Source organism: Arthroderma uncinatum (assembly GCF_011692745.1).
Source record: "Arthroderma uncinatum strain CBS 119779 chromosome Unknown scaffold3, whole genome shotgun sequence".
NCBI lineage: Eukaryota > Fungi > Ascomycota > Eurotiomycetes > Onygenales > Arthrodermataceae > Arthroderma > Arthroderma uncinatum.
Window position 1 is genome coordinate 4,888,505 of NW_022983865.1, and position 22,012 is coordinate 4,910,516.

Consider the following 22,012-nt stretch of genomic DNA (forward strand, 5'->3'; position numbering starts at 1 on the left):
TCCTTCGTCCTTCACTTCCTCCCTCTCAGTAAAACCATTCCAGGCCCGCGAGGTTGCGATAATGCCATATCCCCATTGATTCGATATTCGCAAATCCCGATTTGTCGCATCTACTTCACACCAGTTCATGCTTCAGCACAAAGCGCGGTATCCGTCTCCTCGCACGCCTTGTATAACCGAGAACATTCGATGTGATCATGAGAGCGAAACCTGCTAGAATGAAGATCCATAAGTAGTGGTACAACCACGAGAGGATGGCGACATCATTTCCATGCCATGTGGAACCGGGAAAATGCGAAAAGAAAGCGTATTCGGTCGTGTCATAGAATATCGTCGGTATGATGGCGAGACCATGTGGTTCCTTGTAGGTTGCAGCCAGAGTATTCCCATCGGCTCTTGGTAGCCGATGCCACGATGCGATAATGCTGCACAAAAACATCGGCCCAGTGGTAAAGAAAACCGTTATATATTTACTGATATACCACACGTTATGCTCATGCAGGCTTAATGCGGCTTTTATCATCAACGGATGACCTGGCGAACTTGCCATTACGTCGTTGCTCACACCAAAGGGCCATGTTCGCGGAAGAAGTGCGGGATATTCTAGCAACGGGCGAATATCACGACGGCATCCGACATCCAAATCCAAGTATACTCCCCCATAATGCCAGAGGAGGAAATATCGAAGTGAATCCACCCGTTGAATGCCGTATCTATACCCATCGTATGTTGGCAAGAACCATGGAAATTTTGTCTCGATAAATTGGCGCGCCGTCTCGTCAGTCCAGAAGTAGTGCGTATACTCGGGAAGCAAGATCTGACAGGAGTTATAGGCGTTTTGCCAAATTTCCGGGAACTCCGGGGTCTTATAGGTTCGGTGGATGATATGCGGTATGGGTGTCGCTAAATCGTCTTTCGGGAGGGTGACGTTGTACGTTGGCTGGTGTTTGCTGATAGCTTCATCGAGTGTCTTCACGTAGCTCTGCGGGAGGTCATCTAGCGACAACGAATTTCGATTAAGGACCGAATTAACAAAATGTATAAAGTAGACGGACGACGCAAAAATATACAGGAACAATAAGAGAACAGTGACTAAGACAGGGGCATTCCAAGCAAAATTGAGCAGATGTAAGGATAGATTACGAGCCTGCCTCCTTTTGCTAAAGATATAGCCAAAAAGAGACATCGTAATCGAGGGGTGAAATTTGGCGGCGTCGCCTTGACAGCGCGCGAAAGGACGAAGATCCCCATGGTTCATATATAGCCTCCATGCTGCCGGAGACTAGCAAAGAGAATTGGGTAGTGCCGCTACAGGTCTCCACAAGCCGGACGAAAAATAGCAGCCTGGAGGAGACCTCCGGTCACCTTTCGTTCCCTCATTCGGCAGATTCCTTGGGCCGCGAATGTGTCCCGCCTAGGCTGTTTTAGTGGTTTGAGAAATTTAGGAGCAACTACCACTAACTCCTCCTGCATCACATGGAGAGGGGCCCTCAAGCAAATGGATACAGAAATCCCATCCATTCGGGGAGACAGATTGTAACTGGCCAACGACGTCGAGATGTCAAGCGAATAAGTGGACCGTGGCGTATGCCCTGAAGAACTCTGTTTCCGCGAATGGTCTAGTCACCGTTGGAAATTAGCTTGTTCCTTTGTGACTGAATCCTGGGAGGCGACGCTATATGTCAGTCATTGAGACAGGCCAATGACGACCAGCTTGACCAAATCATAATTAAACAGTGCGCAGATTATGCGGGTCCAACAGAAATCCTTCCCCTGAGAGATTGGTTGAGTGCTTGATGGATGGTTGGCGAAAAAGCTTACGAAGGAATATTAGAGTCTATTTGGACTTCGTTTCCTCCCGACACACCGCGTCGAAAGGAATTGGTTGGTATTAATAGACGAAACGGACGGATGGATGGCCTGCATGGGCTGGCGTAGGGATAAGGTCCCGGCTTAATCGCATCCGGTGCTAGCCCATTTGAGAGCGAGAAAAAGTCTCTCTAAAAAAGACCATTTTTATCAACATATCAAAGGTTACGGGGTATGCAGCGTTAGCAGGAGTTTAAAATAACTGGGGTTGACGAGAAAACGTACCGTGGGCGGCGCAGTTTTATATATGTAATGATGCGCCTTTCGTATCCGCGTTGACGTGGCCTGATGAGGCAATCTTACTCGATGGTTTTCAAGCGCCAAAACACGTGTTTTGTTCGGCGATTCGCTGGTGATGTGCCTCGAGCGGTCAAAGTTGCAGTCGAGGTGGAAGGCATTGGTCGAAAAGATAGCTGAACAGCGACCAAGACGCCTTATTTCGCTGTTTGGCTGGTCAGTGTTCATTTTTTCGCCGAACTTGCATACGAATTCGACTTGGTACGCGCGGAGCTGGCACGGGACTTACCTACCATTAGGCACGGAAGATATCAATCTCCCCATGCAGCCGAGCTCGAAGTGGTACATATACATGTGCCACTATTTTTAATGTCGCATGCGTAAGCGCACACAAAGAACTCGTCATCCAGGCCTATAGCATCCCCCATGCAAGCCTGGAAGGAAGGCGGCGCCAGGTTGTTAGATTGGCTGCGCAGTAAGCTGTTATCTTGATAAGGTTTGGCAAAGAAACACTGTCTGGCCATGCGATTTTTCAGCTGAACTGCGTTGTTGTTGAATACATAAACATGTCTAAGCTCCAATTGGTAGGAATGCGCGCTTCATATGGACAAAAAGGCAAAAGTTGACAAAAATATACATAGCGGGGAAGTGCAAAAACCCACTAAGGTATGTACGTAAGTAAGAGTCTGGTCAGAGCAGTTGGATGCCCAAAGTTCGAAAAGAGGAAGGAAAAAAAAAAAAGGGAAAAAAGAAAAACTGCCAAAAAAATGAGTAGACACCGCAAAACCAATATGACGGCGCTGCTGAAGTCGCCGGTCTGGCGGCATCTCCGGGACTGTAATCACCAGGCCGTAATATCGTCCACCTCTGCCTCGCCAAACGTACTGCTCTTCGTAAGCTCACCAACGTGATCGCCGTCGACGTTGGCGTCAGTCCCCGAAGTCGCCATAACTTCAGGCAGGACTTCCCTGAAAAACTCCAGAATATGTCGATTCACCTGCTCAAACTGCAGTAGGAAAGCGTCGTGGCCTTCTGGACTGTCGATGGTCTTCAGCCGTGCATCTGGAATTCCATCTGCGATCTCCTGCTGTTCAGCAAAGGTGAATAGTCCATCACTTTCAATTCCAAGAACAAGTGCCGGTTGCTCGATCTGAGATAGCGCGTCTTTGACAGGTGTTGGGGACGACTGGTCTGCACGATGTCTTGAGACGTCATGTGTATCTAGTTTACGGGTAATCGCGATATAGCAGTTACTATCGAAACGCTTAACGAACTTCTCTCCCTGGTATCGCAGATAGGATTGGGCTGAAAAGTAGGTTGTGGGGCGTTTGGATACATCTAGCGAGGCGACCGATGCTGGTGATGCAAGTATAGGTGCGTTTGCTGTGTATACAGTTGCACCGGTGAACTGGGGGTCGGTGAACTGAAGCTCAGTTTGCTGCACTGGCGTCAGAGTCCCACTTGGCGGCTGAGATGGCCGCGTGCTTCTATGACCATCGTTGTGAACAGCCCAGTGCTCGTTTGGCGGCGTCGGCAGGCGCTGAGTCCCATTGATATTCTGCCGCCTTGACGGATCAGGCACATTCCGACCGAACCGGGCTTCAAACGAGTTTCGGCTACGATAAGTCAGAAGGGCTGACATACGGGCAGCACCGAGACCTGTAGCAGGTGGGTCATCAAACGGATAATATCCATCTTCGTATTTCGGGTCACTGTAGACGCTCTGTCTCTGTGCCTCGCCCCAACTTATACCCCACGCCGAGTGCCTGCTTGATGTTGCGATCGGTACGATACATCGGACGTAGTCCTTTCCAAAATACGCATATTCCAGAGTCAGCATCCCACCCATGGAACCACCAACCACGGCGGCTATCTGGCGGACGCCCAGATCATCTAGGATGACCTTATGGAGGCTATGTTGGGTCAGCAAACGTTTTGTGTTATAACGTCCAAGTTCGCATAGGTCATCCCGTCTGCTTACTTGACATCGTCCCGTATAGTTGTGAGTGGGAATTCAGGCCCATATATCCCTCTTGTCGAGTCACCATCCTTATAGGTGACCGCGCTGGCCGTGCCATAGGGACTACCCAGACTGTTCAAACAAATGATGAAGAACCTTGTGACGTCAAATGCCTGTCCAGGACCACCAAGCAGCGGTCCCCACCAGTCACCAACATCGGCACTGCCGCTCAATGCGTGGCATACCACCAGCGCGTTATCTCGTGCTGGGGAAAGTTTGCCCTTGGTTGTATATGCTACAGGGACATTATATAGCGTAACACCAGATTCAAGGGTGAAGGAAGGCACAATGGCAATAGATTGATCAGGTATCAGTTTCGAAAACGGATTCTCAGGCTGACATGCGACTCTCTCTACGGGATTTAGTAGCTGTTCACCAACGGCTCAAAGATTTGGAGGGAGGGGGGTAGTCAACTGACGGAGCTTTGGTTGGTGGAGAGCGTCGTCTCCGCAGTCAGCAGCCATTGTGGCGGTAGAGATAAGCCCAACGGAGCAGCCTGCTGGATGAAACAAGACGACACCTATGGCTCTTCAGGACGGTATACGAGTGATAATGGCCAAACGGAAGTGAGGTTGGGGGGGTGAAGTTTTTATGTATGCTCCCGCAGTTATCGGGATGGATCACGGGCTGACGCCACCGCCCACCAATCAGGCCGGCAGAATATAAACCTCGGTCATCGGAGTTTAGTTCTTCCACTTCCGCATGGGCTATTGACGGAAACGGAAGTCGCCCGGCCTGGGCATTCTCGTACGTAATATGATCTTCTTCTCCTTCTTCTTCTTCTTCTGCTTCCTTCAGGAGCAAACATCCTCATCCTTCGTCCGTATACCCATGTATACCCATGCGAAGGTTTATATTAGACATACCGGGCACTTGTTACGGCTTCTAAACGGCGGGATGCTGCATACCTGAACCACCTTCGATGGGGTGCCATGTGTGCTTCTGTGCCACAGTGAATATAACAAAGAGATCCTGGCTGTTCTAGTTGATCTTTCTTTCTAGCCAGTGTCTCATATGATGGATGAAACCTGCACCGTAAACTCTGTGTCAGTATGCTGACACTGATTTGGACAAATAAAGAATATCCTATAAGGCTGACTCTTGGGGCCGTTACACACTCCTGCATGGCAAACTCCATACATTCTACAACACTATTTCGGGCACATGTCTTGTTTAGGGAGCCTTCCTTAGAGGACTCTACTGTACTCCCCCTTGTTCGTTTGCTAGAAAAGCTGTTCACTGCATGTACTTGGCCATGTTTAGTCTTATCTTATACTCTTTTCGAACAGTTACCTCTGACCGCCTCACTTCTCCCCAGATATTGTCCCGGTAGCAGTTTTTACCTCTCTGGTCTCACGTATCAATAAATATGGCTCGATATGGCCCTGTTGGGTACACACAGCCTTACTTTGAGAACCAACCAAACACAATATTTGACTATATCTATACCCAATTTTAATTTACTCTCACTGTCAACTGATGTTATATACAATGCATTCCCCCACTGCCACCACAAATACTTGTGCTGTTTCCTGCCGAGTCCGGAGATGTGCTCTCATCCCCAAAGGAATCAACCTGACCCTCGAGGAGGAGGCTACGGTCATCGAACGCATCGGATACTGTCCTATGCCACCTCCAGGGGCCATAACGTCAAATTGGTTTACAAGATATGCCGAAGTAAGCAAGGCCAAAGCTAAGCCGTGCGAATCGAGCAAACAAGAGGCTTTAAAGGCCAGCATAGGCGTCTGTCCCTGTAAAAAGGGGTCAAAAATCCTTTCTAATCAAAATATGGTATGTTGGAATTGACATTATCTAGCCGTCCTTTGTATAATACAAGCCAACAAAGTGTTAACATCCTGCTAAGACTTCTTGTTAGGCTACCCCTGAGATTCAAGAAAGCAATGTCCTGCCACAGGGCGAAACACTTACTTTTTCTCTCCCAACTCGCCTTCGGAAGGACTCTTGGAGGGTTGATATCCCACATATGAGCGAAATTAAACCGCTAAACGCCCCGAATTCGGCGGTTGCCTTGTCGTCGTCACCTCGCGAAGAGATACGTGAAGGGTCGCCGTTTGCTTCGACCCACGTCAAGCAAGCTTAGAAGCATTTCTGGGCTGGAGACCGCATCCGAACGTGGGGGCTGGCAATTTTCCAGCGAGGAACCCCTGCACGTTGAACATCCGAGTGTCGTGTAATAACAGTGATCATACATTGGAAAATGGGCGCCCTCGTCGAGATGGTAGGCACGGGGCCCATTCGCATGGTGGGATTCAACCAGTTGATTTCCCTATATGGTATTTCGTTCGTCTGTTTTATGTCTCAAGTTATGAGGGTGGTCCATGTGATTCTAATTTTTTTATTTAATTATTTATCTTTTTAATTCTTTACCTTTTCCAGTCTGTCATCCGCGACCTGTAGCCTTTGCAATTCTGTTCAATTACCATAAATACGAAAGTCTTTCTATTCTATTATCTTATTTAGGATGCTCAATGATTCCCGTCATGTTCACGGTTAGCCGGTTATACTACAAGCGGTTTCAACACCCCCGTGGGGGCCTCAGCGCGGCTCATTTGTATATCTAGTTCGAGGATAGCATAACCTCTTTCATTACGCCCTATGTCCAATCATAAGGAGGGTCCGCGGAATATTCATTGCCAAGGCTCCGCCCCGATACAGCGGGCCAACCTAACCTTAATTTAACCGCGAATGCCCCTATTGAGACAGTGCTTGGTATGTTCACGACTAGAAAAATCATATCGATCACATAGAACCAGCCACAGGGCACAGCTAGGGAGACCCCATCCGTGTTGACAGCCACCGCATATCCCTCCGCCCAGTGGAGTGATTGCTGGAGTAGGAAGTTGGAAATGACAGATAAGTTTGTGGAAGCCATGGCTTCGAGCCTCATATGTTCGGGCCTCTCAATAATAAGTCTCAGGAAACAGAGTTTACTAATCCCGCTTTAGAACATTTCACATCCTCTCTTCGTTGCCATATTATCGATTATTAAGTTCATTAGCCATCTGTTACTACCCATTCTCAAAAACCTTTGACTCTCAGCGAGCGAGCTCGACACATTCGACATTCAAATTGCATCGAGACCGAGAACACTCCGTATTTTCGGCAAATATTCTCGCCCACAGTGCAAATCCAGAGCGCCTACCCTCCTTTCTTATAAAAAACCGATGGCTCAATACGTCTCCGTCCTAAGGAGCTTACCTAGTCGAATACAAGAGCAGTAACTATACGGAGTATATCGTCAATATGGAGAACGACGCGTACAATTACCCCTTCTGGGGGAGCACGGAGTACTCCGTACAGCTTATTAGTTCGTTCTCTCAGCGTACGGAGTAAAGCTACAAAGTTAGGTTTCACGCGTATCCAGTTATCTCACGAAAGCGCTAAATAAAGGATTGAAATCGATATTCCTTCCCTGAGAGCCAGAATCTAGACGAATTATTGAAGTCAGAATACTACGAACTGCGAGAATATAATCCCAGCGTTATCAACAGGTTCGCGTGGGGAAAGCTTCTGAGGCTGAAGCAAAGAATCTTTTATCGCAGAGCACAGTGCCCATTGACCACCCTGACGGTGTGGATGTCCAAAATTCGGCGAACTCATCGATGACTCTCCACTAAATTAGTAGTCAGTGTCAGTGGAACAAACGCCGTGATGGAGTGCGATTGAGAACTACCACCGCCGTAAAAGCTTCTTTAAGCGTAATGTAAAGGTAACATCTGCATCAATCGTTCCCAGAAAAAAACAAGGCTGCATGGTTATCGTGGCCACGACAAAGCCATGGTCGAACGATGGCAGTGAGCGGCATTCTTATTTGTCAGCGGCACATCTTTGGGACGATTTTAGTCAGGTTTCATGTCCTCAACCTCCTTCCACTTTAGACCTTCTCCAATGCGCCGCCTCAGGCGCTTATGTGGATGATAGTCAAGGCAAACTGCGGGAACATCATCACAAGACAGCAAACAGAATCGTTTGTTGTGGAAACTGAATTCGATGTGTACTAAAGTCTATTTCGTCCATTCCAGACCCTCGGGTCAGCGTTTGTTCGAAACGCAGCCGACAAACAAGTTCTGCACAGATTATGGAAGAATGGGAGAAAAGATTTTTCAAGGGGCTGTCGAATCCAAAAACCCGGGTGTTGGTTTCTTTTTCCACCTCTTAAAATAGGGATGTCACCCATTTCGAGTCAAAGGCCGCTGCGTGCAAACAACTAAGAGCAAACGAGCTGGCGAATTGACTACGCCTCGTTTCGTCATCGGCTTTGGCTCATGGTCATAGTTTTTGAAGATCTCACATTCGGTATCGAGCGATATCCATTTTCCAGAAAGGTTGCTGGCGTTATCCGGGTGGAGCTATGAATTCGCTGATCACCATCACTGCACTCAAAGGCGAGGGATGGAATGGAAGTACAAGTCATGTACCTTGAGGGGCCAGACCTTTTGGCAATGGCTCATCACATTCAATAACACCGCTACTTCATCTGGGCTCAAGTTTGGACACACTTCCCCTGACCGTTACCCGTATGTCTGCTGACCCTTGCATATGCTTAGCCTTGCAGGCGTATTGAACGAGTGATCGGGGCATCACTGGGCCGAAGTCACTCACGATTCAGGGTCCTACTGTGCCTTTTAGAGCGCCCTGTTTGATGTCGAGCCAAAATATGTTACACCGATCGCCCGTTTATATATTTCTTCTTTCACTTTTTACCTTTCTTTTCCCTCATTTGTTAAAATTTTAAGAGCTAAACAATTCATGCAGGATGTCGTTATCTACATACGGCGTACATACAACCCGAAGCACCCATCCGACGTCCTGTAACTGATTCCTGCAGATATGTGGACCTATTTGAAGAGTGCCGTTGCTTTGTTCACCGACGATTTTTCACAGAACCTCCTAGATTGTGGGTCGTTCTGCTTCTATGTGCGCATTCTTATCCCGACAAACGCTAAGTAGGCTCAATGTTTCTAGTACCACTACTAGCTGACGAAAGATGCAGATTCGACAAGTTGTAATGACCCACCATGTTTCTGGGCTTACGGATGTGGCTTTGGGGGTCCTAGCTGGATTTTCTCCGAGTACCCCAAAACAGAATCCCCATTCTTTCCGTTCGTCTTGTGCTTGGGCCATTGCAATTGACATCATTCAGATATGCTAGACGGCCATGCTACTTTTATGCTAGGGGCAAGTGGCAAACGTTTCTATATCTGCTCTGGCTTATTTAGCCTGCTCACTCTGTTATCCTAAAATAGGCAATATCAGCTCGGCAGCAGACCCGTTTTAATTCGAAGTCTCCTGTCTCAATTGTGTGCCTTTCCGCTTTTGAACCTCATGCACGATAACCGTTGTATACAGGGGACCAAGGATAACAAGGGAGGCTTATGCAGGTTCCCGCTCTTAAAAAAAAAAAGATAAAAAAGAACTCAAAAAGAGGGTGAGGCGTGGTGGGAGTGCGATAACCCAGATATTCATATAATAGGTAGGCCGAACGAGGTGCGAATTTAAAGAGCTGTGCTTATCCTCCCTATGCAGACAGGATTATAATTCTTCAACAATCTTCCCAACGAGAACTCCTTATTACAATCACAATTCCCGCCAGCTCTTGATCTACTTGCCATACCATACCCTCGGCAGACCCGCCCCAATACCTTACTCCATTCTCACTCGTCTGTTGTCAGCGGGTTTTGAAATCTGTTTCACAGAAGGTCATAAGCTCGGCTGCAACGAACCGTGTAATACGGTTACTTTTATCTCTTGACAACTAAATTTTCTTTGGGTTCAGGAGTGCGTTGTCTTCCGTCAACGGGAGCATCGGGATCCAAGCCTTTGCCAGTCTATATCAAGCTGTTATTATCCCACCGATTAAGGCCCTTTTCAATTCGCACCCAAAGCCCTCGTTCACTTACTATCTTCTACTGTCATTCAGTGGAACTGCACAAATACCTCTCATCGCCCCCAAATCCTATCACTCATTCATTCCATTCATCTTTTTTAAACTTACGTTTTCACCCTAATCCCGAGTCCTACATTCTACCAAATGGCGCCAGCAAAAATCGACGAGGCAGGGCCTTGCTCAACGCCTGATAGTCACTTGTTGGAACAGATATCAGATGATGTCGATCTAGTCAATGTCATGAAGGCTAAGCTAGCTCAGTCTAGCTCCCAACAATCGCAGCCCGAGGGAGAGAAAGATAAATCCCAATTTCGACAATACGACAAGGCATGCGAAAAGGTTAAGGAGTTTTATCGAGAACAACACGAGAAACAAACAGTGGCGTACAACCTCGAAGCGAGACGCGCATTCCACTCAAAAGTTCGTGCTCGGATGACCGTCTGGGAAGCAATCGAGAAACTTGACACGCTCATCGACGAGTCGGACCCAGACATTTCTCTTTCGCAAATACATCATCTGCTCCAGTCGGCCGAGGCAATTAGACACGACGGAAAACCACGATGGATGCAGCTCGTCGGCCTGATTCATGACCTAGGAAAGCTCCTATTTTTCTTCGGTGCTGAGGGACAATGGGACGTTGTTGGTGATACGTTTCCCGTCGGCTGTGCATTCGATGACCGAATAATATATTCCGATACATTTTCCAACAATCCTGACTCCACCCATGAGGTTTACAGCACAAAGTTTGGCATATACTCCCCAAATTGTGGGATGTATAATGTTATGCTGTCGTGGGGCCACGATGAGTACCTTTACAATGTCGTGAAAACGCAGTCTACACTACCTGAGGAGGCATTGGCGATGATAAGATATCATTCGTGTTACCCATGGCATACGGAAGGCGCCTACAGGGAGCTCATGAATGAGCATGATCACCAAATGCTTAAAGCCGTCCAGGAGTTTAATCCCTACGACTTGTACAGCAAGAGCGATAAAATCCCAAATATTGAGGACCTCAAGGTATGTTTTACCCCCTTTTTTTTGGAGAAGGAATACACCATGATTTCCATGGGCCATTTACTACTGTTTCTAACTTATCCGTTTGGTTTCTAGCCCTACTACCTCGAACTAATCGACGAATTCTTTCCAAATCCGGTTATCGATTGGTGAAGGGGCAGATTCCTCCGCAGATTTCGCTTCCTTGTCCTCTTCAGCCTAGCCAAAAGTAATATTCCTTTCGATTTTTTTTTTACTGGGACTAATATTTCATTTTTTTCTATTCCTTATCTCCTTTTTGTTCTCCTTCTTTTCTCCATTACCACTCAGTTTAGACGTTCTGGAGTTTATTTGATTTTTGCTTTTGTTTACATTAGACAAGAAGCGTATTCTCCGTTTCTATGATTGAACTAGGGCATCATATAACTTATCTATAGGGGAGGAGGGCGGGTAGTTGTTTTGTACCGAGTAGGTGAGCCATAATGTTATTATCAGAACGAAGTCAGATTTCCCCTTGTCTTGATACGAAATATAGTTATGTTACAGCGCCTGACCAACGTGGGTAAGTGCCTTTAGCAACTACAATTTATACAATGGCCCTGCATTAGTGCAAAATAAATATAAATGCTAGAATTTTCTTTTCAAGCAAGGACGGAGTAGAGGTCAGGCGGTTTTACTCTCATGTAACTAATGTTCACCTAGCTCCATCATGGAGCTAGATCTGTCTTTCACCAGTAAATTCTTGGCCAAAAGATACCCAACAGTAAGTCGCGAATGATTCATTGTTCCCTATCCTGTTCCAGTAAGCTCTCGAGATGGATAAAGGCGACATAGGAGCCATACAGAGCCAGGCGGTATAGGTATAGAGAGATATTGTAAAAGAGCCACTCTCTCGGGTCTAACTATAGATACTAATAAGCAAATATTTAGAAAATTCGAAGATAGGGAAATGCATGCAAGGATGATGCAATAGTCCATGACTAAACGGGAGTACAGTACGTGCTCCGATACAGAGGAACATATGCGCGATGCGCGATCAGTGGGATTGTCAAATTTAACGGAAAAAGTGCTTTGCTGAGAGACCACAACGGCCAATGCTCTGGATTGCCGACATGGCAATGCATGCGCAAAAAAAGTTAAAATGCATTGAAGAGTGACAGATTTGTGTACCGTGTCCGTCTATGGAGACCCCGGAGCTCACTTCACGTCTCGCAGGGGAGTCCAGGCCTAGGAGCGAAGCAACTAGGGACTTAAATTAAGCCCCGAGCAGTAGTCCACATATATATCAGCATTTCCCTGAACGCGAAAAGCGACGGGGAGGCCTGCATCGAATTCGGATGAAGACTGGATTATCTCAAAACGGCCTGACGGCCGGAGACGCATGTGACGGCTAGGGGAGCGGAACGCCGCTTGACCTTGGCGATAATCATGAAGCCAGCTCCGATGATAGTTGTCGGGGGCATCGACACGCTCGTCTGATTGTTCAATTGCATTTCAAACGCAACCATTCGGCTCGGCCTTGTTACCGAGCGAGGACAACCAATATAGCTCAAGGCAAACGGGCTGCAAAGAGCTCATGACATGCTAGAACTAAAGCTCCAGCCTGATATTAGGTTGATGTGAACCATGAGATTCGAATATTCTGGCAAGCTGGCAAGGGAGCTGGAAGATATGTCCCTGTACGTGGTAGCTCTGCGAGCCATCCGCTCGACGGGTATGGTAAAAGATGGCGGCAACGGCGACTAGCAGGGAAAATCCCTGAATCCCAGAAGCAGCTGCGTGTCCTCTCCCGCGCTCTCACGCTCGCCTTAAAAGGCCGAGATCCAGGTTGTTTTGAAGCAGGCTGAAGGCTTCGTCCTATCCATGTCCGATATCCAGCCAAGTTATTCACCTCCACGTGACCACTTCGGGCAACCGCAGTCCACTGTAAACAAACGTCGGCGACCTGCAGAATTACAACTCACGAGAGCGCTCGTCTACCTGTACTTGTCCGGTCGTGACGATGTTGGCTTCGAAATCATGGCTCGATGCATATATACTGACCTTCAACTGTGCGAGAAACACCATTGATACCCACATATTTGCCTCGCACTTGTTCGACGGCCTCTCGAAGGATTCCGCCTCCGTTGAATACCCGGAGATCTTAGTCCTCTCGCTCCAGGAGATTGCGCCTATTGCCTATGCGTTCCTTGGGGGGCCCTTTTTGGAGTGGTATTTTGATGCGTTTAGGCTCGCCGTCGACCTGGCAACGCCCGAGGACCAGCGGTATCAAAATATCATAACGAAAAATGTCGGCATGACAGCTATCATGGTGTTTGTACGTGACGATGCCGTCGACAAAGTTGCATGGGTCGAAACAGCAGAGACCGGTGTTGGTGTACACCAGGCTGGCAACAAGGGTGCCGTAGGGGCGAGGATAGGCTACCGAGCGGACTATGATAGCGAGAACCAGCTTGCCTTGACATTTTTATCATTACATCTTGCTCCGGATGAAACTGGTACGGAAAGGAGAAACCAAGACTGGAAAGATATCTGCCAGAGGCTCGTCTTTACCGGCTCCGATCTTGCAGGTAATCCTGCGTGCCTCGAGAGGCAGCAGTACGACGAAGAAGGGACACCACTGCTTCCAAATTCTCCCGGTGCAGCAGGGAACTGCGGAATATATTCACCAGGCTCATACCTTTTTGTAGCTGGGGATTTCAACTATCGCACATCAAGCAGAGGACCGAAGCCTTGCGATATATCAGCGTTTCCCCAGCCTACGGACGATACGAGCAATAGCAGCCACTATATTCACCTACTTGCCCATGACCAATTGACCCGCGAACTACGAGGAAACAAAACAATGCATCACCTTTCTGAGCAGCCCGTTACATTTCCCCCATCGTACAAATATTCCCTAGAAGCCCGGGAAGGTAGCCTGCTGCATCCTTCCCAGGGCTTCAAGTGGGCAAAAAACCGGTGGCCCAGCTGGTGTGATCGCATCCTATATCTCGATAACCCATCGCCAGGAGACGACTCCTACAGAGTCATGCCCCATCATTATGGCATACTTCCGCTTTTCTCCACATCTGACCATCGCCCTGTTGTCTTATCCCTTTCGGTCCCCCTTCACACGAACCCAACTGGTCCAATCTCAGCGCTATCACCTCCTTTCGAACTTGACCCCGAATGGCAGAAGAAACGGTCACTTGCCAGGAAGAAGGAACTTACAGTTGGGGCCATGGCATATTTAGTTCTCACCTGGGAAGGCAATGGCTTGATCTTGGCATCAATCTTAGCAGTCGCCGCAGGATACTTTACCCTCTATGGCCTTGAATAGTGCCCTTCACCCCGTTGCTAGACATTCAGCAAACCCATAATGCTTTTTTTCAGTGCTATATTGGAAATTTTTTTGAGACACAGCCATTTACCCATCCGATATACTCAATTTTGAGCCATCTTGCTCACGCCCCAAATCTTAATGATTGTACCGAAATTCAGCAGATTCTTCGATCCAGATACGGAGTACAGAGCACATTATATCTTCCTTGCGCTGGATTATGTTGTCAACATTTAATCGGTTTTTATTTTCAGCAGACTCAACGATAATAGTCAACAGAAATATTAATTCTGCGGTATCTCCTAGCTCGCATCTTCCATCCCAACCAGATTTCCGCCATATCTCAGCTCTAGACCGCGAATACTACTCCACACGGTAATTTCCAACCCGCTTCGAATGTTTCATCCCCTATCCTCCATGCAAGGATGCGGTTCTCGGCTGTCGGCTCTTAAGTGGTAAATTATGAACACGCCAACCTTAATATCAGCCGCTATACAAAGTTATCTTCGGAGTAGCGCGATTCAGCCTTTCCTATTTTGAGCCTGAGCATCAAGGAGAGCAGAGGCGACGAGCTTTGTTTGACAATGCGGGGCTTCGTGTTTCTCGACGCTATACGGCAAGCTAAATATCTACACCTACACTCGATAGTGATCTAGGCCCGTTAATTTGAAACGACAAACCTATAGATGAGAAGGTCTAAGCGGCTCTTATCTTATGATATGGTATGGAGTAACTATTCAATTATCCTCTGTGATAAGCTACCTGGAATAAACGTCTCGGGACAAAACGAAGAAAAGATCTAGACCTCTGCAACGAATACAGGCATCTTGAACTGCTACCACATAATAACACAATTTGACAGACAGCCTACGAAGGGCTTACTATATATATCTTATTCTCTACTTGTGTCTACTTGTGTCTACATGGTCAGCGCGGGTGGAATTGTGTATGGAGTTGCCTTGGCGTATGTAGACGTGCCAAGGTTGCTAACTCAGTCAACACAGCATGAGTAGCTCTTGTACACTACAGCAAACTCCTCGACGTCGTCCGGGGATAGTGAAGTCGAGACGTCCTCACCCTACGCCTGTTGCATGGACGATAGCAGCCATGCAAAGAGGCCTTGCTGCCTGGCCCTTTCCGAGTCATTCCTGATGACTCACGTCTACGGCTTCTTGGGATCTCAAGTTGGATAAATACTGGGCCGCAGCTTGTATCCTTCGATGATAGCTCGCCTTTGAACTATAGATCGGACGTGGACGGCAATTTCACAGTACTTTTATCGCACAGAAGGGGTACGATGCGGCTTCTAGATGGAAGCACGCTCGAAGGTGGCGGCCAGTTAGTACGCATCGCTGTGGCTCTATCTGCCTTGACCGGAGAACCAGTGACAATCAATCGCATACGTGGGAACCGAAGAGACTCCAAGGGGTTAAAGGCCTCGCATTGTGCTGCAATCAAATTCCTGCTTGAAGTCTGTGGAGGGACGGCAAAGGGAAACCAGGTCGGACGACATGAAGTGATCTTTTATCCAAGGAGCGAGCAAGAAGATGCGGATCCGGAAGTGAGAGGCACGATCACATCGTTACAGCAGCTGTCTTTGAGTTCGATGCACGATTCACCGCGTGTGACTATTAAACCGGAATATGACATTCGGCTATCAAGCCCAGGTTCAGTTTTCTTGATTTTCCAGGCGCTTTATCCATATCTGCTGTTTGCCGGTGCCTGCACACCGACTGCTGAAGCCGGCAATGCTTTAGACACCGGGGCCTCACTGAAGGAGATACGATTAAATATCACAGGCGGTACCAATGTGTCCTTCTCTCCGTCGTACGATTATATATCTCAAGTCCTTAGCCCAAACTTTACCAAGCTTGGTCTCCCTCCCTTATCTGTTAAACTGAAGAAACGAGGATGGGCTTCGGGTCAGTGGGCAGAGTTGGGAGCGGTTTCATTTACTATTTCGCCACTATCGGCAAATGGAACAGCAGAGTTGGACACGATATCATCACCGTCGCACGACAGCGGCAGAGCTCAGGCCGAAACCCCCCTTATAATATTCCCGAGCATAGGTCTCGAGGCATTTGACAAAGGGGTTATCACACAAGTTGATGTTACAATTCTTGCACCAGATACCCTTGCACAGAATCTCCTGACGGAGCTGTCTCCAAAGGTGGCGAGGCGCCGCAACAAGGACAGGAAGTTGAGAGACAAAACTGCATCCTACCATCGTGCATACAAGCATCAAAGCCCGTATAGCGGTCAAGAGGAAGAAGACGAGGAGAAAAATGATTGTCACGAGACTGGGGACCAGGGTTATATGGATGATGCTTGTAAGATGAAGCAGGGACCACCTCAAACCGCTCGAGATTTCCTCAAACACCAAACAATTAAAACGCTATTGAAAGAGCTTACCCGCCGGGCCGGCGAGCAAAGCGTGCCAGTCACGCAAGGGATCGGCGCAAAGGAAAACGAGATGCAACCGCACATTGATGACGTGGTCGTTAATTTGCATACCTCAGAGGCGACATCTCACTACTCACAGACCTATATCCTGCTTGTCGCTCACACATCGACAGGGTTCCGGCTAGGAAGAGATGCACTTTATTCATCTTTCCACGGACAATCAACCGGGGACAAGCCTAAGCACGGGAAAAGCAGGAAGGTGCCAAAATCTAGCGAATGGACTAGTAACATTCTTGAAAGGATGAAGGGCATGGTTGATCAATGTGTGACAGATCTGATGGATGAATTTGAAGGCAATCCAGGGGACCAGGGGAAATGCGGGCGGATAATCCTGCCCAAGAGGGCCGTGGATGTTTATATGAGGGATCAGATCGTTGTATTTGAAGCACTTGGGAGATTGGCCCATCCCCGCCCTTGTTTGTCGACAAACAAGGGCGGGGAGCGGGATGAAGGAGAAGGACTCAGCCTTCATACTCAAACTGCAAGGTGGGTATGTGAACAGATGCTTGGATGTTGAGAAAGACAACATTTAGCGTAACGGGTTCAATAGCACGATCGCCCATTATTGGGACTTGAGAGCACTCTTCTCCTCGATTTGGGCACATTATATTAAAACTAAACTAAATAGTGCCAGCGACGGGGTCCATCTCAACACTCTAGGCCCTGTTTCACGTTGCCATAGTTGCGCTGCTAGGAGCAGCACCTTGAGCGCACCAACGGATAACTAGTTGGCGGAAGGCTTTATACTCGCATATCTTCATGCTAACGCCCAATGATCGATTTTCCAGGGCTGCTAGGGGGAAAAATCCTCGGATCTGCTCAGGCTGAGGCTAGAATTTCCAGCCAGGTCCTGGAGCGGGGAGAAAAAAGAAAAGAAACGGCGCCCAATGGATTAAGCAGCAGTCAGGACGGCGATATGATGTCATTTTGGCTGCTCTGCGAGTTGAAGATCTGGAGGCTAAAAAGCAAAGTCCTTGCAAGCCCTCGCGGAGGCTACCACTAGCAGTTACCAATGGGGAGGACGTTGGGTCCGCGGTGAAAAGCTTTCTAGCCCATGTTCAGTGCTAGAAGGCTAGCAAGGGCCACGGATTGCCGTTGAATAAGACAAGTATCTCGGCGTTTTGATGATCGCAGGTCTTAGCATCGCGTCGAGAGATTACATCGACACGGGAATAGGGGGAACTGGCGGGAAACACAGCTAATCTTATAAAATTGCAACGAGCCCCCCCAACACGTGGATTTATCGTCATCTTGTATAAGCCTGTCGCTTTTACGTCATGAATATAGAGCTGGAAAAGCCAAACGAGGGACTAGCGAAATGCAGAGCGAGGGAAGATCAATAAGTACTATATGAACTGCGGCCGCCAGGACCAGGTGCAGGACTTGAATCACAAAATACAAAAGTCTATGATAAGGCAATAAAGAAACAATAAACAATAAACCGGCTAGGCGGGCAGAAGGCGAAAAAAACGAAAGGTTGAAGGCAAACGGACATTTGGTGGTGGCACTTGTGGATGAGTTCTTTGTTTTAGCATACGAGACCTCCACTTAGATCGATCTCTTCGCATCCCAGGCCGCCATGTATCGATTGTATCAGGACCCTTTGCCACCCCCTGAAACCGCCAACCCAAAATATGGTCCCTATTTTCCTTTTGATGTTGGGCTGCGGGTGGAGACCGCTTGTGTTCCCACACAGGGAGAAAAACACACAGCAAGTCGCAGAGGAAGAGAAAGGCTTTGCGGTTGGAAAGTGGACTTGTCGTTTGAAGGCGGAAAGGCGTCCAGGGGGCTTTTTTTTTTTCTTTTTCACATTAAAAAAGTTAAGGTGTGGCACAGCAGATAGGATAGGCAAGCGAAAAAGGGGGTATGTTGCTATGGAGGTATGTAACAGAATTAACAGTAAAAAACAGCAGAAGCAGTACAGGCGATAACAAGTCCAGAATAACAGAAATCCAATCTGCTAAAAAATGCAAAACACGATAGCCTCCAGATGCAGTCAACTCGGCGTATAAAATAGTCATACTATGTAGATAAATAGCGGTCCGATCCAGGGGAAAAAGTAAGCGGAAGAGAAGAAAGAGGCAAGGCGGGCAAGCATTTGACCCCTAGTCCAGGGGGGCGCCTTGAGAAGCGGCATGTCGAGCAGTCTCTGCTTGGTATGCGTTGTCGAGGTAAAGGATCGAATGGGTTTTGGGTCGTCGGCAGGTTAACTTTTTTTGTCTTTAATTTGCGCCCAGGCAGATAGAAAGGGAGTGTGATGGTGTGAGGAATCCAGTCCAATTTCGAATAAGTAAATATATATGTGAAAAAGTTGTATGTTGAAATGCTTTTGGTGGCAAGGTCAAAACCGGTCCAACGGCCTACTCGTCGTCTTCGTTCTTCTCGTCCAGCCACGCCCGTCGATAGGCAGGCTGGGAGCGGAATGCAGACCCAAACGGAGACGGAGAAGCCGGACGGCGAAGATTGGAGGCCTGAATAGTTAGCATTGATAATTATACTGTTGCAAAGGGAAGACCTACCACGCAAGTAGCACACTTTGCGCCGTCAATGTTGACACGGCCACGGCATCCGCGAGGGTAGTTGACGCAGGAATACATGATTATAACTGTAGTAACCGGTTCAAACTTTTCAGACCCAGCTGGCGGGTAGATGTGTAGATGTAGAAGATGGATGCAGATATCGATATCAGATGCGGTATGAAGGAGTGGAATGGAACAGCGTCCGGATTAGATATAATAAACAACGACAGAAAGGAATGGCAGGCCAACGGATGAGGAGAGAGTGGGGAGAGGCAGGGGAGAAGGTCCGTATATAAAGATATCCAGCGTTCGAGGGGGAAAAGGGCCAAACAGTTCGGCTGTTTTAGACTTGCGCGCGCGCACTCCTGGGCTTCGTCAAGGCGGGAATTGCAGTGGATCACCGTCACGAGGATCGTAGGGCCAGGAAGAGGCGAAGAAGAAGCTGGAAGAGCGTCCGCCGTCCTTTTATCTCTTCCCTAGCTCAGCCACGCCTTAATACGCTCGAGATATATACGGCCTTGCGTTGCTGTCACATCCAGCGGGCCAATCTCTGCCTGCCCCCCCGTTCGTTCCGTGGAAAGCTGTCTACTCGCAGCCCAACCTGGAGGACGGAGTACGGAGTACGCCCGGCGCTGGAGGGGGGTGGTTAGGTTGTTGTATAACTACGAGTCTGCGTCTGCTGCTACTGGCTGTGATGACACCGCCCTTTGATCACACCGTCTTTCGCTATACGGAGTATCTAGTTACTGGTGCTGGTGCTGTTGTCTGCTGTCTGCTATGTCAGGCATCAACATGGTCTGAAACAGCCGGCGATTCCACCCAAACAGGTTTTGTTACCGGCCATGGAACGATCTTAATGCCCGCGCTGATATACCTCCCTCTCCCAGAGCAGTGGTAGATATCTCTGCGGCTTAGACAAAGGACTACGGAAACTAAGTCAGAGAGTAAGATTACCTGTTTTGATAAAACGATGGGAAAAGAAAATATAAAATGTAAAGGGAAGAAAAATAAAGAAAAAAAAAATAAAGAAAAAATAAAGAAAAATAAAAGGAAAAAACGGTCGATGGGTCTAACGGCGACCTGCCCTGGATCCTCGCAATTGGATGGCATCAAATTAGCGTCGGGCCCGTCGAGAAAGGCGTGAATAACGGCGGATCCATCGGCAACGGGGGCCAGACTCAGGTTTTTTCGACTTTTCTCCTGCTTTCGCCCGTCGAGCTGATAAAGCTGAGCCTGGCGGCGTCGCCATCGGAGCGACAAGACACTAGAAGGCTCGCTTGAACGATCTAGAAGCGTTCTTGTTTACGGAGCACTCGTACCGCAGGTGTGGATGGGCAGACAAGGACTAGGCTGTCAATCTGTCAAGTTTCGTTTCCAGCTGTTCGCCTCAGCCCTGTTTTATCTTCACTCCGAGCGGGTGAACCAGTTTGCCTGTGAGCCAGTTACGGCTGCCCTGCCAGAGAGGTCCCTAACATGGAACATGGGACTTGGACACGGCGTACAGTATATACGGATACTGCTACCTGCCTACCTGGTACACGCCCGGTATCCGATACTCGCCCCCCCTTATGCAAGTAATGTACGGAGTAGACAGTGCACCAAGCATCGCAGGCTACCGTGGTTCGGAGTAGATCCTCTGGATGCTAATCTCGTACGGGTCGAACGGTTTCACCCTTTCCCTTCATCCCCAGAGCGTCCTCTCTCTGCCAGCAAGTCTGGAGTCCGGACTTTGGACTGGACCCCCCCTCCTCCTCCATTCATCTCCGGCGGGACAAGAGACAGCCCTGTCCCGCCATGCCAGCGCCAATGCTTTGCCTGCCTTGCCATGTCATCGTAGGATGAGGCCGTACAGGGCGATCAGGTCGTCGTCAGCACAGGGCCAGAGGGATGATGGGTTTAATTAACCGGGGGAGCCAGGGCCAAAAAGAAAAACAGCGAAAAAAAGACAGAAAATGTCTTTTTAAGCTTATTTGGCTAAAGTGATGTACATACGCAAGGCAGGGTGCTTTGTTTTTTCTCTCTCCCAGATGGATTATTAATAGTGACTTGCATGCGGTTTATATCATCTCCCTGCATAGCGCTCCGTCACTCTGCATATCCAAGCGATGCAAGTACGTAAGGAGAATAACTAATTAACGATCCCAGCTGACACATGTACGCGGTGCTGTACGGAGTAACTCCTGCTTCCGTCTTTTCGGGTTCTTTCCCTCACCATGATCCTTGGTGCATTTCGTTATGCAAGTTGGGCATCATGTCAAGCCACGATCAACGGTTTTCTCAGGATCTATATGCAGCCGCCGACGCTTATCGTATGATGTCGATGGGCATGGTAGGTGCGCATTCCTGCGGCGCAGGCGTATGGAATAAAAATAGAAAGGGTTGGAAGAATGACAGGGAGTACTGGATCAAGTGTTGTCGACAGCGTAAGAGCAAAGACAGACACCCAGGTCAATTGAGTGATATATCTGCCCAACTCCGTAGGAAGAAGAAAAGAGAAAAGAGAGAGGGGGGAGAGAACTGGTGAGCCGCGGTAGAACGAGTGGCAGTGCTTCCGATGAACACTCCGTACGCATGCATCATCTCCATACTTCCGCTACTCCGGTCACGCTGAGGCTGGTAACTAACTCGCGCATGCACGATGCAGTCAGCCAAGCCAGGAGTGCAGCAAACAGTCATAG

The 22,012-nt window shown here is 48.4% G+C and overlaps 5 protein-coding genes across 5 annotated transcripts; 3 read left to right on the plus strand and 2 right to left on the minus strand.

The window, feature by feature from the left end:
* Positions 1 to 115: 115 nt before the first annotated feature.
* On the minus strand, positions 116 to 1,186 carry GIQ15_05252 (mannosyl phosphorylinositol ceramide synthase SUR1; the record flags this gene model as incomplete). Its single annotated transcript, XM_033552669.1, has 1 exon — positions 116 to 1,186. The coding sequence occupies one exon, from the start codon at positions 1,184 to 1,186 to the stop codon at positions 116 to 118; it is 1,071 nt and encodes a 356-aa protein (XP_033406399.1).
* A 1,761-nt stretch (positions 1,187 to 2,947) lies between these two features.
* GIQ15_05253 (homoserine O-acetyltransferase) lies at positions 2,948 to 4,590 on the minus strand (the record flags this gene model as incomplete). Its single annotated transcript, XM_033552670.1, has 3 exons — positions 2,948 to 4,019; positions 4,088 to 4,478; positions 4,545 to 4,590. The coding sequence occupies 3 exons, from the start codon at positions 4,588 to 4,590 to the stop codon at positions 2,948 to 2,950; spliced, it is 1,509 nt and encodes a 502-aa protein (XP_033406400.1).
* A 5,588-nt stretch (positions 4,591 to 10,178) lies between these two features.
* GIQ15_05254 (myo-inositol oxygenase) lies at positions 10,179 to 11,204 on the plus strand (the record flags this gene model as incomplete). Its single annotated transcript, XM_033552671.1, has 2 exons — positions 10,179 to 11,054; positions 11,148 to 11,204. The coding sequence occupies 2 exons, from the start codon at positions 10,179 to 10,181 to the stop codon at positions 11,202 to 11,204; spliced, it is 933 nt and encodes a 310-aa protein (XP_033406401.1).
* Positions 11,205 to 13,032: 1,828 nt separating this feature from the next.
* GIQ15_05255 (uncharacterized protein) lies at positions 13,033 to 14,352 on the plus strand (the record flags this gene model as incomplete). Its single annotated transcript, XM_033552672.1, has 1 exon — positions 13,033 to 14,352. One exon carries the CDS (start codon positions 13,033 to 13,035, stop codon positions 14,350 to 14,352), a length of 1,320 nt encoding a protein of 439 aa, XP_033406402.1.
* A 1,297-nt stretch (positions 14,353 to 15,649) lies between these two features.
* GIQ15_05256 (RNA-3'-phosphate cyclase) lies at positions 15,650 to 17,332 on the plus strand (the record flags this gene model as incomplete). Its single annotated transcript, XM_033552673.1, has 1 exon — positions 15,650 to 17,332. The coding sequence occupies one exon, from the start codon at positions 15,650 to 15,652 to the stop codon at positions 17,330 to 17,332; it is 1,683 nt and encodes a 560-aa protein (XP_033406403.1).
* Between the last annotated feature and the right edge of the window lie 4,680 nt (positions 17,333 to 22,012).